The sequence below is a fragment of the Enhydra lutris genome, unplaced genomic scaffold, assembly GCF_002288905.1.
Source record: "Enhydra lutris kenyoni isolate GAN:26980312 unplaced genomic scaffold, ASM228890v2 scaffoldscaffold34, whole genome shotgun sequence".
Classification (NCBI taxonomy): Eukaryota; Metazoa; Chordata; class Mammalia; order Carnivora; family Mustelidae; genus Enhydra; species Enhydra lutris.
The window spans coordinates 15,693,669-15,711,236 of NW_019154118.1; the positions used below are offsets into that span (position 1 = coordinate 15,693,669).

Below are 17,568 nucleotides of genomic sequence, written 5' to 3' on the forward strand. Positions count from 1 at the left end.
AAAAGTAATACTGAATTTACTTACTTGCTTGATACTTTATTTGGCTCCCAAAACCTAGACTTTTTGACACTGAACCATGGAAAAACACGTTCCATTTGCTACCAAAAAAGCAAACAAACAAACAAAATGTAAGCATGTGAACATTCATTTGGAAACCACAGAAAACCAACAACTTCACACCAGCTTCTAAGTCAATACGAGGATGATTTCAGGCCACCAAGGGAAAGATCCACCCACTATGGTGACCTCACCAACTTCCTCCCAAAGAATCAGAGGAATGAGTTAAACCAAAAGATGTTTTACACATACAGCAAAACAAAATGGAGAAGAGAACAAATCCGTTCTGTTTGTGGAGTAATTACCCATAGATAAGCATTAAAAACACGAACTATTAATATCATTCACCCGAATAAAGAAGGACTTGACCATGCTGTTGGCTTTTTTAATCTCTGGCTGCCCTCCATCTGAATTAATGGCTGCTTGAATGATCTTCACGATATCATCACTGAACTCCAACTGTATACGAAAACAAAGTATTAATTATTCATAAAACAGTGTGTTCTCAAAACCACTTCCTCTTCCCTCCTAAATCACCCAGCCCAGAGAGCCAACAGAAAATGGACACCCTATTTTAATGCAGTGTAATGTCTCTTTAGCAGAGGTCTCTATAAGTCAGTTCACAATTAACTTGGGGCGGTCAAGAGAAGCCAGGCTAATAAGGCAAGCATGCAAATAAACTGGTTCTATCACAGTAAGTAACCCAAAGAGGGCCATAACTTTTTATTTGGGTTAAAATAAACAAATGAATAGCAAATATGGACCATGAGATAACAGATAATCATTTCCATACATTCTTAAAACCATAACTTTAAAACATACCTTTTATAAATGAATATCTTATATAGAAAGATACAATATTTAGACGTAATTTTGAGAGGGGCAAACCAAGTAACTTCACATTAGCATCTTTCCATGACAGTTTTTTTTTTTTTTAAGATTTTTATTTATTTATTTGAGATAAGAGAGCAGGAGCAGGGGTGCAGAGGGAGAGGGAGAAGCAGGGAGCCTAGTGGGGAGGTTAGAGGGAGCTTAGCAGGGAGCCTATTGTGGGGCTCGATCTAGGACCCTGGGATCATGACCCAAGCCGAAGGCAGACACTTAATCAAATGAGCCACCCAGGTGCCCCTCCATAAACAGTTTTAATAAAAAATAATATTCAGAGAACTCAGATGACAGCCAAATTAAAAAAACCTTTTGAGACACTACCTTCCCATCTTCTGAAACACAGAGCTAAAAGAACTCATATATTTTTAGGTATTTAAATCCACACGACATTTCTAAATATAATACAAACCATCTCTTGGTGCTTACTCCCAACCTCGTCCCCCTAAGACACATTTGAAATGTTGGTAGTCTGAGATAGAGACCTACCACAGATGTGTAGTTCCCTTGGTCCATTTTCCTCTTGACTCCTTCCAGATCTAAGGGCTGCTGATCTTCCTGTTTGCTGACCTCAGTAAGCACTGGTGGGTCCGGTCCTTCTGGGGAGCTGCGGGAAGGTATACTCTCCTCTGTCTCAGGATTTAAGTCTGGAGGCTTGGCAGCCTGTTGCCAGGAAAGACAAGTTTCTTTTATCTAACACTGAAAATGAGGCATCGGTGAAAATTCTATTCAAATTAATAAAGATGGTACTGAATGATACATATTATAAAACTTGAAGAACATGAAAATAAGCACAGATTTCTTAAATAATAGAAAAAGGGCGTTAGAATGAGCCGGTTCTGTAATCATTTGACCATGTAAACTTAGAAGTTTGTAATTTCCAAATGGAGTATGAAGACATAGAAACTGTCCAGTTCCTTCTGAGGGAGACAGAGATGGCAAACTTTCCTATTGAAACAGTGGAGCTCTATGAGGAGATAAAGCAGCAGCCTAGCTCTGAGTTTGAGTTATCTGTGCATTTTTTCCAACATTTTACCTTGTATTTCCAATGACTACTCCATAGATGTACAGTTCACAACTTCAATGGACAAAAACTAGTGGTTTACAAATTCTGCCTTGAGGAGCCCTCAGGATTTCCTTTTTTTTTTTTTTAAATTATTATTTTTTTTAAATTTATTTGTTTGACAGAGAAAGATCACAAGTAGGCAGAGAGGCAGGCAGAGAGAGAGAGAGGAGGAAGCAGGCTCTCCGCTGAGCAGAGAGCCTGATGTGGGACTCCATCCCAGGACCCTGAGATCACGACCTGAGCCGAAGGCAGTGGCTTAACCCACTGAGCCACCCAGGCGCCCTGCCCTCAGGATTTCCCAGAGTGATAGTCCACGACTGTCAGAGTAGGCCACCACTCTCCCTCTCATCCAGATTACTCCAACTGCTTTCTGACCACCGTTCCTGCCTCCAGCTTCCATCCTCACCAATCCTTCCTCCCTCTCCAGTCAGAATATTTTTTTTTTTTTTTTCCTAAAAAACAACTCTGATCAGGTTATTCTTCACTGAAGCCTTTCATTGCTGTCCCCGCAGAGCCCTCAGAGTATAAAGTACACATTTCTTATTAGTAACAGCAAAGAAAATCCCCAGAGAAGGTCCTACTCTTGGTACTAAAGGTTTTCTTTCTTTTTTTTTTTTTAAAGATTTTATTTATTTATTTGACAGACACGGATCACAAGTAGGCAGTGAGGCAGGCAGAAAGAGAGGAGGAAGCAGGTTCCCTGCTGAGGGGAGCCCGATGGGGGGCTCGATCCCAGGACCCCTGGGATCATGACCTGAGCCAAAGGCAGAGGCTTAACCCACTGAGCCACCCAGGCGCCCCAGCTCTTTAAATTTATTTGACAGAGATCACAAGTAGGCCGGGGAGGGGGGGAAGCAGGCTCCCCACCGAGCAGAGAGCCCAATGTGGGGCTTGATCCCAGGACCCCAAGATCATGACCTGAGCCGAAGGCAGAGGCTTAACCCACTGAGCCACCCAGGCGCCCCCCCTAAAGATTTTCTTAATGGCTGAAAGCCAAAGCAAGTAAGTCTATAAAACTAAATGAAGAATGGAGCAAACGAACACTCCCTCACTGGGTAAAGCCGCCCAAGAATGAACTCCCAGGGCCGACCTGTCGGTAGCGAAGCAAGTGGCTGGTGGTCCGAGAGTTGAGCAGAGCTGTCAGAACCTGCTTCAGAGAGATCTGCAGCTCCTTCTCCAGGGCCAGCCGCCACTCTGCAGGGTGCCGCTCGGTACAGTTCACACAGGTGTAGGCCACACTTTCTGGCAGGTTAGACAGAATCTCATACATCTCATCTAGAAAAACAAAAACCCACAATGCTGAGGGGCTCTGAAGAGTGGCAGAGAGGGAGAAGAGGACACTACTCCCCTGAACTTAATACAAAGCTGTACCCTGAGGACGGCAGCAGGACTCTTAACGTCCCCTAGGAACCCAGCACATATTGATCTCTGAAGGGACACTATTAACGCTAGCCCAGGATTTGGTTACTGGAGAACCAACAGGTTAAGGTACCCACAAAAAAGAGCAAATACATACTTTAAAGGCATACGTTCATGATAAATGAGCACAACTTGACAAGAAGGTGCTTATAGAGGTGGAAATTTCAGAAGACTTCAAGCAACAACACAGCCATAACTTTACGTTTACAAATTACTTCGGGGGCTATAAATGTACCAAGCAAGAAAAAACTGTAATAAAAAGACTCCAACCTTCTGTACCTGAAAGATTCTCACATTTGGAATGGACCCAGCGATCACACTTTCCACACTGCATCATCTTACTCTCATAGTCATCGTCATCATAACACTTATCACAGAGAGGGCAGAAGTTCCCTGAAAGCAAAGCACACTTTTCAGCAGCGCTCTGGCTTACACACCTGTGCCTCCCAGGCCCTAGCTCTGTGTGCCAGCTCTCCTCGGCAGCTGCTCACAGGTGCCAGCGGGGACCTACTATGCAACGCTCACACATCTGTCAAGTGTTCAGGTTTTCCTGAGCTCTTAGAACATGCCACTGATTTTATCGAGACTCATTTTTTGAAGGTCACGAGGTAGAGTTTACAAAGAACACAAGAGAAAAAGAATGAGAGAATGTTCTCTCTTACATATTCCAAAGGAAGGTTTGTATTTTCAAAAAGAGGTGAAGAGGTGGGATTAAAAAAGCAGTTAATTTACACTTTCTCCTTATTCTTAGTGGTTTAAGTTAGAGCTCAGAGCAGCTGTTCCTAAAATTCAGCACAAATGACAGCCTTCATCAATTTGCTTTATCCATGCACCCCCACTACTTTTTTTTTTTTAAGCTTTATTTTTTTATTTATTTGACAGAGAGAATGAGCACAAGCAGGGGAGCAGCAGCAGGAGGCAGGAGCAGGCTTTCCACTGGATGGGGAGCCTAACACGGGACTCTATCCCAGTACCCTGAGATCATGACCTCAGCCACAGGCAGATGTTTACCCAACAAACAGAGTCACCCAGGCGCTCCCCTTCGTTATCCTTTACTTAATAGATTACTTTAAAATAAATTCAATAATAAACTCTGTATTATTATTGTCATAAGTCAGTAAAATGAGTTATTATATAAATTTTTCTAATGTAACTACTAAAAATGTTTGACTCAGTACCACCTAAAATCATTTCTGGAACAATCAAATGTCTATATACCTCACACTGGGAAATTCTAGCTTAAAGCATTTCTTCTGTGGTTAGTTATTACAAAAAGTCCCCTTAATTCTTCCCATAAAAGTTAACAAAGCATCTCTAGTTGCTATAATACTCCACTGTAAAGAGCAAGATCAGGAACTTAGTAAATGGGTCTAGATGGTGTCTCTGGATAAAACTTTTTACTTCGTTGCACTGGAGTGTCCAGTTCTCCTTCAAAACACCAAATACAACTTCTATAAGTTGACAAAACTCGCTTTTTTAAAGTACCTTTAGCGAAGAGTTTGGCACAGTCGTGGCACAGTGAGAAATCGTGAGACCACTGTGCATCCCACCCTTTGCCTGGAGTTGTGGATCCACAGCTCTTGCAGCGAACACACTTGGTGCAGATCTGGAAAAGGAAAACAATTCAACGGGAATTCCCTATTTTTAAGAGCTCATCTCATTTAAAGAGACCTCACACGCAATCCGTTTCTCAAGTTGAACTCTTTCCTGGGTTGGCTCTTCCTAATAATGAGACCGAAAAACGGTCACAGGGACATACTCCAGCAAGGGGATCCCCGTTACAAGCCCAAGAGCCCCAATGTCAGTTCTCTCTGCAACAGCGTCATACGGGTACTCACCCAAACTTTCTTTTTCTTGGTGGGCTTGGTGGGGTAGTTTGGTCCCAGGCACTCGGGGTGATAGCTGTTTCGGCACTTATTACACTCCAGCAGCTGCTGTAGGGAACACAAAGGCAAGGGATGAAGAGGTACACGCTTCCAGTTATGAAGTAACTAAGTCGCGGAGATGAGAAGTACAGCCAAGGGAATACAGTCCGTGAGACTGTCATCACGTGTGACACGAGACGGGGACCGTACGTCTCGTGGTAAGCACTGAGTTGCACACCTAAAACTCACATCACATTGTATGTCAGCTATACGCCAATAAAAAAAAAAAAAATGGAAGAAAATATGAAGGCAAGAAAGTGGGTATCTCTCTCTCTCTCTCTCTCACACACACACACACACACACACACACACACACACACACACACACAGATGAGCATTTAGTGCCCATTTCATATTCACCTTCAAGTAAGTATCACACGTCACTAGAACAATTTACATTGTCTCCTAAATTATTTTACTCTCAAAGAAAGCAGTGGGACTTGTGTCCTGCCAAAGGCACCCAGATGAATATTCTTATTAGGCAGATTGGAGTTTTGGGGGGGGATTTTATCTAATGCCACATTTTCTCCTATATTCCCCAAATTAAAACATAAAAATAGGCAATGAATTAAACCCAATTAAATAGAACAGACTAAGTCAGCAGAGGAAAAATATAGATACAAAACCCTAACCAAAAGGCAGAAACGGAGGTAGAGAGTAATGCTCTAAACAGTTCTGTTACTTAGTTTTATACCTTGGTAGCCTGATGCTGCCTTCCACAAACATGACAGAACTTGCAGCGGCGACAACACCAGTTCTCCAGCTGGTCCTCCAGGGGGCGCTCGTTCTCCTCTAAACAAAACTTGTGGAAGGGCTCACAACAGACTTGGCAATACACAAACTAGGGTAAGACCGGAACATAGAAGTTGTCAAATAACATGTAGAGACATCAACCAAATGCTATTTACAGACTTCAGGCTTTAGGAGTCCAATGGGGGCAGGGTGTGTGTGTGTGTGTGTGTGTGTGTGTTTTAATTTAACACATAATCATTTAGCAATGACTATGAAAAAAAGCACAAGATTAGGCACTGCAGGAGATGCAGGGGCCTAAAGTAATAATGGTAGAATTTAAAAAGTAACAAAATAAATACAATCCCAGATTTACCAGAATGCACTAAGTGCCGAAGGTGAGGTACAAGCAAGAGCTATCAGAAGGGGAGGGGGAAAGAGGGAAGGTTAAAGGCTTCCTACAAGATACTAAATACAGTTGCAAGCTCTCGTTTGTCCTTTCCATCTCTACTTGTAGAAATGTTATTTTCATGTTAAGGAGTTTTTTAAAAATTTAAATGAAGATGACTCAGACTTTTCTTTTAGCCATAGCAGAATTACTGGGACAACTGGTCAAAGCTAAATAAAGTTTATAGATTAGATAACAGTAACTGTTAATTTCCACACTTTGACAGCTATACCGTGATGATATGAGAGAATGCCCATGGTTTTACAAAATACATAGTAAAATATTTAGATGTAAAAGGACAGGTCTACAACTTCCCAATTTTTAGAAAAAAATGTGTTATATATATAAAATGTATGTATATATTTTACTTCTCACTTTGTAAAATACAGACACACAAAGAAAAGGATAAAGCAAATAAACATATGAACATTTGGGAAATGTGGGTGAAGGGTATATGGGAATTCTTTGTACTACTCTCGTAACTTTTCTGCAAATCTGAAATAACGTCAGCATAGAAAGTTTTTAAAGATTCTAATGTCTGGGGATCTGTAGGTGGCGCAGCTGGTTAAGCACCTAACTCAGTTTGGGCCCAGGCTGTTATCTCATGGTCCTGGGACCGAGCTGGCATCAGGCTCTGCACTCTGCGAGTCCGTTTGAGAGTCTCCCTCTCCCTCTGCCTGTCCCCACTGTGTGCCCCACACCCACCAATAAATAAACAAACAAACAAACAAATAAATAAATAAATCTTAAAACCAACAAACAAACCTCGAATATCAGAATTCATCAAACACTGGTTACACTTTAGCAGGAGTATGCTGCAAACAGTGAACTAGTCATTCTCTAGCTCAGTTTTTAGGAATCCTGTGGGGTTGCTGTGCAAAACTACACAATTTAAATTAAAGCAATTATACTCTGAAAGAAAAAAACCCGTTTTATCACAGAAGTTGAAGGACTGGAGCTACAAGTTATTCCTGTGGGCAGCATGTGTGTGGAGGGAAAGCATTAAGATTATGGGCAAAAGAGATACAGTAGACCCCTGACATTTGTGAACTGAATATTCTTAGCGTCAGTATTATCTAAAGCAGCCCCACCACTTGGAACAATGTTATTGTTCATAACAGTCATGAAAATATTTGCTTAATGATTGAATACCATAATTTATAATGGTATTATATTATACTGTATATATAGTATGTATATGTATATATATATAAAATATAATATATATAATATACTATATATTATATTTTACTACCATACAATTTAACATAGCAAGTGGGCAGGACTGATTCTCTTAGCTAGTGAGTCTGCCTGATAGCTCAATACGTACACGATAATCTGGTCTTGGAATTTCTTCATGACCTTAAAACACATGTGATAAAGTAACAAGCTAAGGAGGTATTCTGGAAGTGAGGACTGTATGAGTGACAAGCTACTGCTTCCGATTTAAAATCGTGCTTTTACTTCTTTATTGCAGAGGTGGCAAATACTCACTGCAAAAGACTCGAAAGGATAAAGAAAAATTAAAGAGAAAACAAGGCACTCCTAATCCAATCACATTTTCAAGATTTTGGTGTAAATCCTTCCACAATTCTTTCTACATATACATTTTTAAAACAATGTCCAAAACCCAAAATGGGATCACGCTTTACATATACTACTTTGTAACCTGCTCTTTTAACTCAGTGATGTGTCATGGACGCGTCAATATCCATCTATATTATTATTATTATTATTATTATTATCTTTGCTCTTATATGCATATCCTATGATGAAAGACTCCCGCCCCTTACTGACAAACTTTAGGTTATCTCCTATTTATTATCATCATGAACAGTACTGAAATAAACCCTTGTGTTTACCATATATAGAGACAGAAGGGTTTATCACATATATATATGTATGTATTGTACACACACATATAATCACACATACCTACACATGCATATACCTACTTGTTGACTTCTCTAATTATATCCTTAGGATAAATGCCTTGAGTGCCACTGCTGGGTTAGACAGTATATTCATTTTAAGGATAAATATGTATTTCTGAACAGTTTCCTCAGAAAGAAAGACTGCAACTAACTTAGATTCCACCAACAGGAAGTCCCTATTTCCACATGATCCTTTCCCCCCCACATGATTTTTTAAAAAAGATTTTATTAATTTATTTTCGAGATTTTATTAATTTATTTACTGAGGAGAGGGGGGGACAGGAAAGGGAAAGAGAGAATCTCCAGCAGACTCGGAGCTGATGGGAGCTCCATCTCACAACCCTGAGATCATGACCTGAGTTGAAACCAGGAGTCAGACGCTTAATCAACTGTGTCAACCCAGCGTCTCTAAAGATTTTACTTTTTTAAGCAATCTCTATGGCCAATGTGGGGCTCAAACTCACAACCTCCACCAAATGAGCCAGCTGGCACCTCTTCCCACATGATCTTTTTAATCATGCTTTAACGTCCAATTTTCGGTCATTAGAAGGCTTAATGACCCCTGCTCACCATGTTTTTATTTCTCATTTTGTGAATTACATATTCCTGTCCACAGCCTATTTATTTTTATTGGGGCGTTGTTCCTTTTTCTTATTAATTGCTAAGAGCTCTTTATAGTCAATGTAAGATAGCTATTTCTTTTTCCAGAAGTTTACTATATCATTTCTGCCATGTTTGGACATTTAGCAGAACTATCAGAACTCTAATAAAAAGAGTGCATTTAAGAGATGAGACCATTAAAACGTTCACACTCAGTAATTCTGCTCCTCTACTAAGAAGCAGATTCCTTCATGAAATCTATAAAAAACTTTTAAAGCATTTCATTAGCTGGATTAAAGTGAGGCCAGTAGGGGTGCCCGGCTGGCTCAGTCGGCTGAGTGCGACTTTTGCTCTCTGGGTTCTAAGTTCAAGCCCCACACTGGGCATAAAGATTACTTAAAAAAAAATTTTTTTTTAAAAGATGTTATTTATTGATGACAGAGAGAGACACAGCGAGAGAGGGAACACAAGCAGGGGGAGCTGGAGAAGGACAGGCAGGTTCCCCACTGAGCAGGGAGCCTGATATGGGGCTTGATCCCAGGACCTGGGGATCATGACCTAAGTCTAAAGCAGACGCCCAAGCACTGAGCCACACAGGCACCCCAAAGATTACTTTAAAAAAAATTAAAAATCAAAAATAAAGAGAGGATAGTACCTGCTACATACCAACAAGACAGAAGAAATGATTTCTTTCATCACAGCAAAATCATCTACCATTCAACTGTCTGGGGGTACCGAGAAGCAGCTTCTCTTACCTCTACGTGCCCACTGCTGGCACAGAGAAAGCAAACCACTCTGGGTGTTATAGGGACAGAGGTCAAGATTCCTAAGCCTCCCATCTCCCACACATTTTCTGCTTCACAATCCTCCTGTGGAGAGAGAGACGGATCGTTTATGCAAGTGTTCTGGAGACACAGCTTTGGATCGAGAGCAAGGCCAGCAAACATCAATTCCGAGTGACACTGGAGTCAAGAAGACTTCGTTTCAGTGGGTTCAAGAGTTAACTGCTGCTTTAAAAAAACGGTTCGTTTCAGACACAAACTGTTAAAATGCTCACCTACTGGTTTAATTCATGTTAACGAGAATGCAAAGATACCCCGGGAGTGACTTTTCCTTAGAGCTTTGCTGATTCAAGCAATCATCATGGTTGGAGAATTCTCACGTGAAAGAATTATTTCCTCAGACGCTGTTCTCATCCAAATGCACTTTTTCGCTCAGGCTGATGCCAGCGTTCATTTGTCTGCTCGTAAATGGTGACCTCACGACATGGACCAGAGTGCTCTCACACCTGAACCGCCCTGCCAACGGGGAGCTCTCACTCCCTGACTGGGTGCTGAACTCCCCCTCTTTCATCAATACCCTGGATAACACCATTTTTCTGATTTGAAGCCCATCACGCTCGACATGCTACATGGTCACGAAACACTTTTACCTTAAAGTCCACTCTGATCCTGTGGACTCCATCGGTGGGGATCTTTTGCTTCGAACTATTGCCATTGGAGAGAGTGCTGAGGATGTTCAAAGTGCCTGTGTTCTCCTGCTTACTGACTGGAGGTGGCTTTTCCTATAGAGATAGAAGATGGATAAAGAACAAAACCGCGTCCCACTTGCCCACACTTTCACAGCAGGTAACAATGCAAACAACCGATCTACTTAGGAGCTCTGGAAACCACGCTTCCAACACACGTATCCCACAGACACAGAGAGTTAATCTTCATATTCTTTTTTTCCATGGAGGCATTTTATGTATGCATTACAGCCCTAGAAGAATTCCAGGACTTTCTCCCTCTTGTGGGTTCTTGTCTTGCTTTTTCGTGGTCCATGATGCCAGCTGAGGTTGTTGGCACAATAAAACCAAAGAGACAGCATGGGAGCAGTTTATTCTGCCGTTTTCTCCATCATTTTTCTAGATCTTTGGGCTGCACGTCGAACCTGGGGTTGATCATTCCACTCTTGTTAAAACGGATGGTCACAGCAGTGTTCGCAGCTCTGTGACCATCAGTGATTTCAACTCGTCAGGGTAACCATGCTTTGTCACCACAGTTAGAAGCCAGACAATGACCTCAGAGCAAGGCTTCCTAAGACCCTGGTATCTGCCTCTCTTTTGCATTGCTGGTGCACTAGCAAGGATGCTCACCACACCATTATGGGGGCACAGAGAGACGGCAGAATGAGCCAGAAGAGTCTTTCTTTTTTATCTTTTTTTTTTTTTTTTTTGAAAAAATTTGTTTATTTGAGAAAGAGAGAAAAAAGCGCACGTTCTCACAGAGAGGGGGCAGAGGGAAATGTGGAGGGAGACTCTACGCTGTTTGGTCCCGCTACCCTGAGATCATGACCGAACAGAAATCAAGAGTCAGACAATCAACCGGCTGAGACACCCTGAGGCAGAAGATTCTTAAAGACCTCTCTCTCCTCATAATAAACATAGTGGACATAGGGAAGGGTGACTGCTGTAGACCAGTATCACTAACGCATGCTCAGGGCAAAGAACAGTCACAGTAAGTGCCCTGTGGTGTCAGCCTAAGCACGGAAGGCCACAAAGAAGGAGAAAGGCAAAAAACAAAATGAGCTAAAGCCTAACCGGAAGTTCGTTCACTTTAAGGAAGTCCACTGCCATCTACAGAGAAGCAGATCCACGGGTTCACTCACTCAGTCACGTAAATGTCAAGGATAATACTATGTCCCTGCAGAATGGAACACATCCCTAAGCAATGGCTGAGAAACAAATCTCTCCTCACCTTTTCTTTTGGTTTTTGTTTTACAGGAATACTTGGGCGAGGAGCCACTTTTTTCTGCTTGCTTTGCTCTGGACCTAAAGAATTCAAAATAAATTGCAGTCAGATGCCACTAAACTCAGAGTTCGTGCTAAACAGCAATGACCACCTTAGGACTTACTGGCCTGTGAAGAAAGGGGCATTAGAAAACACAAAAACTGACTTAAACTCTAGGCTTTACAGAGGAAATTAAGACAATACCTCCAACTTAACTGGTTTTTTGTTTCTATTTCTTTATTATTATATAAATAGCTTAAAAGAGAACTAATTTTCCTTAACTAAAGGCTCAAAAATATACATTTTGGGTTTCCAAATGCTGTTTAAGAAAGACTCTGGTGTTCTTTGCTGCTATTTCTGGCTCAGCAACTTCTTGCTTTCTTCACTCACCTGACTCTGGTGGTGGAGGCTGCTTTTTCTTGGGCTCACTAGGAGCGGTCTTGGGAACGTCTTTTCTCGGTGGTGCTGTGCTGGATGGCTGTGGAGGGGTGACTGGCACTGGCTGGGAGGCCTGCTTGCTGGACTTCCTGGAAGCTGGCGTGGTAACTTGTTTGGATTCAGGAACTGGGGCAGGGGCGTTCCCTTCTTCGCTCTTCTCCTCGATGGGCTTTCGAGGCGGAGGTTCGCTATTGCTTTTCTTGGGGGCGGGGTCCTCTCTTGCTGACGGGGCAGGCTTCTGCCCAGAGTCCACCACGCTCTTTCCAACGCTGCTCTCCTTGCTCTCTTTCTTTTCGCTGGTTTTAGACTTTTTCTCTTTCTTTTTCACAGCTAGGGGGAAAAAAACCAAGATGATTTATCTGTAAGAAGTGAGAAAAACTCTTTTTAAGACAGAAGCAGAGGGATGTAGTACAATCATGTTCATAGTGCCCTACAGCTGAGTCGACACTGGAAGGAGCGAGCTGGTCAGGTGAGACGGGGGTATTTGCGTCACTCTCGGAAACGGAATGGATGGAATTGTTCCAGGAATTTAAAAATTTTTTTGATTATGAAACATTTCAAAGTAAAGGGACTAGTAAAATGAACCCTCATGTAACTGCCACCCAGCTTCAACCACCACCAACTTGCTGGGAAGAGCAGTCAAACAACGAACGAACGGGCAACTGGCATTCTATTTACACCAGATGTACATGACTCTGGCATTAGAGCAGGAAGCATTTGGGGAAGATCTTCAGACAACGCTACCTTTTGCTTGCTTCTGAAGGTAGGCTTTGGAAGGCATCCATTGTAGATTCTGACATTTTCTCATCCTAGGATGACAAGGGACACCATAAAAAGTAAACATTTAGAAGGAAAGCCTTGAAACAAGTGTTAATTTGTCTGCAGAAATCAGTGAACCCTCATTAGGGTTTATTTTAGAGCTGAATAAAGTACTCAGATTCAGTCTGAGCCTCTGAATGCTTCGATCAGCAATTTTACCTACCTTTAGGGTCTAAAAAGAATAAATATCAAATTATATTTGAAATGGGACTCAAATTTCTTATAACCCAGTACTAACTTAGCACCACACACACAAAATCATCAGCTCGTGTTTCTTAAAGTCAAACTGGTTCTGCTCCCTTATGAGATTAATATTCATATAGTAATCTGAATAAAAATGGATGCAAATTAACCAACAAGTCCTTTGTTTGACACCACGATGCAACAGATCTATCTCAGGGGGCTTTGATACACATTTCACTCCTCAATTTAACTAAGAAACTAAGACTTACTCTGAAGTTTGAAACTGAGCTGAATACATTTCAACCCCTAAATTACAGTGCAGGTTTATCCTGCAATCATGTACCTTTCTGCTGATCTGTGATTTGTCTCATTTCTTTCCACTAGTGGGACTGAGACAAGATTCTTGCTTAAGGCCAGACTAAAGCAAAACCCAGAACTACTTACTGTCTCCTAGAAACTGTCTCCCCTGAACTAACTTCTCCCAACCACATTTTCTATAAATCACTTTCATGTTACCATTCATTCAGCAAATACCTATTGCTAATATGTCCTCCGTGTGGCAGGCACTTTATAAGATGCTCGGTCACTAAAATTTGTTTGCGCAACTTTCTTGACCCATTTAAAACAAATTATCCCAAAGAGCAGAAAGTGAATCCACAAACTGACTTAAAAAAGGGAGAAGAGATCGAGTAATCAAAACTTTCAGATCAAAAACTCCATGTGCATGAAAATACTCTGGGAGTTAGAAAGCGAAGGGCCTTAGACTAAGATATCACCACTTTTTTCCTCAATGCCATAAAGATTAATTTCAATTGACCTGAAAAATTATAATATAAATAGATATAATATATACATTAAATATAAATTACAGCTCAGTTATATGTAAATATTTCATTTACATGTGACTTCTATATAACTGATATAATGTATAAAATATAAATATATAAATTCGTCAGTGTTTACATGGAAGCCCTCCAGAGCTGCACTGATATGGTAGCCACTAGGCACATGTGGCCATTTAAATTTAAATTAATTGAAATGCAATGCAATTAAACAGCAGTTCCTTGGTCACACCAACCACACCTCCAGTGTTCTACAGCCACGTCCCGCTAATGGCTACCACGTGGACTACGCAGACAGAGACTACTTCCACCACTGCAGGACATTCTCCTAGACAGCCCAGCCCGAGTATTTCTTATTTAAGGACAGCCCAAACCTGGCCACATCACAAAATCCAACTCTGCAACTAGCCTTGCACGTCAAGGAGACAGGACACAACCACACTCAGCCTTCGGCTGCATCCCTGCAATAGTCCAGGCATGAACACACAACCGCCACGGCTGAGAGGTCCACACCTCAGAGGAAGACACCCACTCACTTGCAGCACTGCTTCTTTATATTTCGGCCACCAAACTTGGGTTTGTCTAAGCAGTTAGTACAAACACCACAGTCCTCAGGCACCTGGCAGCCGGGACACTGCCCACACCGCCTGGATCGTCGCCCTTTCTTTACTGGAGGTTCCTGAGGCGCCTTGTTTCTGGTAACGGGTTTAATTGGTTTGATGGGCGGAGCAAGAGGTTCAGCATCTTCTGAGCCAGCAACTGATGACTTGTCTGTTAAAGAAACGTGTCATTAGTTCGGAGGGAGTGTCTAATTCCTTCTTGGGAGCAGAGGCGGAATTCTTTAAAATCCATTCCTATCATTATATACATCCAAGCCTCATTTTAACTGGGACTCCAAAAATGAAATACATCATAATAAAAATATTCTTAGGCAGAAATCAGAGCCTGTTTTAAATAATTCTTTAAATTTTTTAAAAACGCCTATAACTTGCAGCTTGATGGAAGCAGAAAGCTGAACACTGAGAACAAAACACAGTCTAACCTAGAACCAAGAATGTGAACTGAATGCTCCCTAAGATTCTCTGAACCTCTCCATTTTATATGAGCAGTCACCTAGCATTTAAGTCATCCAGCGTCAAAATGCAACCATGAGAATGTGCCTCCCAGACCTCCAAGCATGGGGTATGGAGCTCACTGACCAAGGGCCAATGGCTGTGCTCTGAAATCCAGCGGTACACCGAGGCCACACTTTTCACAGGGCTGCTCCCGGGTAGTGACTGAGCACAGCAGGGATACTAAGGCGGGCCCGTTCTTGGGAGACAACCGTCAGCTTTTGCTCAAGGACTCCCTGACAGCCTTGCCAAACTCTCTGGGAAAACAGTCTGGGAAGATTCTGCCCCACCCTCCCTCCCTCTCTCTTTCCTTGGGGTGACACTTGCACAGCAGCCTGACTGTTACCCCAGCCTTCCCCAGCTCCCTCCCATTTTCTCTCTTGGGCACTTTCTCTAGTGTAACCCTTGCATATTTAATACACCCTTGCCATTTGCTTTTTGGAGGACCCAGACTAACACAAAGTGCTATGAAGAGCCTACTAGGTATCCCCAGAATGACCAGCAAACTAATCAAATCTGCTTAGACTCCAAGGCTGACACCCCTGACCTACCATCATTCCCCATGGAAGACAAAATCTTCTCTCGTTCTTCCCATGGTAAGGCACTCAGGGTGGGCATGTCATCAGGAAACACAGCTCGTTTTCGGCCAAGGGCAACGGCAGCTCTTCTGCAGACATGTTTAATGCGGGGTCCTCGCACAGAGGTCTCTGATGAATCACTCTCTTGACCCTGAATAAGAGGCAAGTCAAAACGAACAAGAGCAAGCACACATGTTGAGAATGTAAATAAACGAAGCCAAGGTGTAGCTGGTAGGTTATTACAACCTAGAACCAACATGTACAGTTCTAGCTATTCCCAGATGACAGGCCATGACAATTTACAGAAATCGATTAGCTCTGTATTCTAAAATTGGCAGCCAAAAGGGGGGGCAGGGCTCTTAATAAAAAAAAAAAAACAGAAATCAACTAAGTTTTTATTTGCCATTATACCACTGCTTTAAAACTCCCCTCAAAACTCAAGCTGCATTATGCAAAAGTTTGGCCTGGAGTGAACAGGGCTTATCCAATCACAGACTATTTCTTCTATTTCCCAGATCAACAGAGAAGTAGGGGAGACGACTTATAACTGTACGCGTGAAAGGCTACAGCTCGGCACAGAAACGTCTCGCATTTTAAAGAGCCGCTGCTCCTATCACTAGGAGGCTAACCAAAAAACATCCAAAATGGTATCAGAAATAAATCCCATCATACTCCTGCCAGAACTCTCAACTGGCAAAATTACTAAATGTAAATATGGCCCTAGGTTGAACAACATGAAAAACCTAAATGTGTGGTCATCCTAACCTAACCTGGTATGCGGGCATAAATACGTTATCTGCTATGGCAATTTTTAAAAATTGGTTTTTAAAAGCAGGTTTTCTCAGAAGAGGCCAGTGTCCAGCTACCTTGGTAAAAAAAAAAATAAAAATAAAATAAATAAAAATAAATAAATAAAATTAAATTAAAAAACCTGTTCTTTGTAAAATTTGTCATCATCTTACCGAACTGAATCCTACAGCTTTTCTGCCTTCAACTTAAGGCTAAGTTATTCTCATCTGTGTTCTGCCAATGCTTATTACCTTCTGCTCTAATCACTTGCTACTCAGAGGAAGAGAAGCCCCTCCACAACCCTGTTTTTTCTTTTTTTTTTTTTTTAAGACTTTATTCATTCATTTGACACAGAGAGAGAGAGACACAGCGAGAGAGGGAACACAAGCAGGGGGAGTGGGAAAGGGAGAAGAAGGTTTCTCGCTGAGCAGGGAGCCTGATCCGGGCTCCAACCCAGGATCCCGGGATCATGACCCGAGCCAAAGGCAGACGCTTAACACCTGAGCCACCCAGGCGCCCCCTCCACCCCATTTTCTATAGTAAACGACAGTAAACCAATTTGACTACAAAAATGCATCTTCAACATTAGGTCACAGATTCCACTATACTAAACCCACGAGGTACAGACTACCTTTCAGCCTTAAGTCACCACCTTCCTGTGCAGCCCAGTCCAGCCATCAGCCATTCCTCTCAAATGTGTCTCATACTTTTTCCTCCACCCACACTGTGCCCTCTGTTTAGAATGTTTTCCCTATGGCACCTGGGTGGCTCAGTCGGTTAAGCGTCCTACTCTTGATTTCAGCTCAGGTCATGATCTCAGGGTCGTGAGATCAAGCCCCGAGTTGGGTTCTGCACTGGGCATGGACCTTAAGAATCTGTCTCTTGGGCGCCTGGGTGGCTCAATGGGTTGGGCCGCTGCCTTCGGCTCAGGTCATGATCTCAGGGTCCCGGGATCGAGTCCCGCATCGGGCTC

At 42.2% G+C, this 17,568-nt stretch overlaps 1 protein-coding gene across 7 annotated transcripts in view; it reads right to left on the minus strand.

Moving 5' to 3' along the window:
• LOC111153928 (lysine methyltransferase 2A) overlaps positions 1-17,568 on the minus strand; it is a 76,011-nt gene that overhangs the window by 25,423 nt on the left and 33,020 nt on the right. For 4 of the 7 annotated variants that reach the window (XM_022513246.1, XM_022513250.1, XM_022513244.1 and 1 more), the window contains 15 exons: positions 15,780-15,957; positions 14,653-14,887; positions 13,017-13,081; positions 12,225-12,602; positions 11,802-11,875; positions 10,496-10,627; positions 9,819-9,932; positions 6,047-6,193; positions 5,266-5,361; positions 4,913-5,033; positions 3,698-3,820; positions 3,099-3,283; positions 1,432-1,605; positions 406-516; positions 25-98 (listed from right to left, as the gene is read on the minus strand). In XM_022513246.1, coding sequence (XP_022368954.1) covers positions 25-98; positions 406-516; positions 1,432-1,605; positions 3,099-3,283; positions 3,698-3,820; positions 4,913-5,033; positions 5,266-5,361; positions 6,047-6,193; positions 9,819-9,932; positions 10,496-10,627; positions 11,802-11,875; positions 12,225-12,602; positions 13,017-13,081; positions 14,653-14,887; positions 15,780-15,957 — 2,207 coding nt within the window. The remainder of the gene's footprint in view (positions 1-24; positions 99-405; positions 517-1,431; positions 1,606-3,098; positions 3,284-3,697; positions 3,821-4,912; positions 5,034-5,265; positions 5,362-6,046; positions 6,194-9,818; positions 9,933-10,495; positions 10,628-11,801; positions 11,876-12,224; positions 12,603-13,016; positions 13,082-14,652; positions 14,888-15,779; positions 15,958-17,568) is intronic. The other 3 variants (XM_022513247.1, XM_022513249.1, XM_022513245.1) reach the window with 2 other exon arrangements.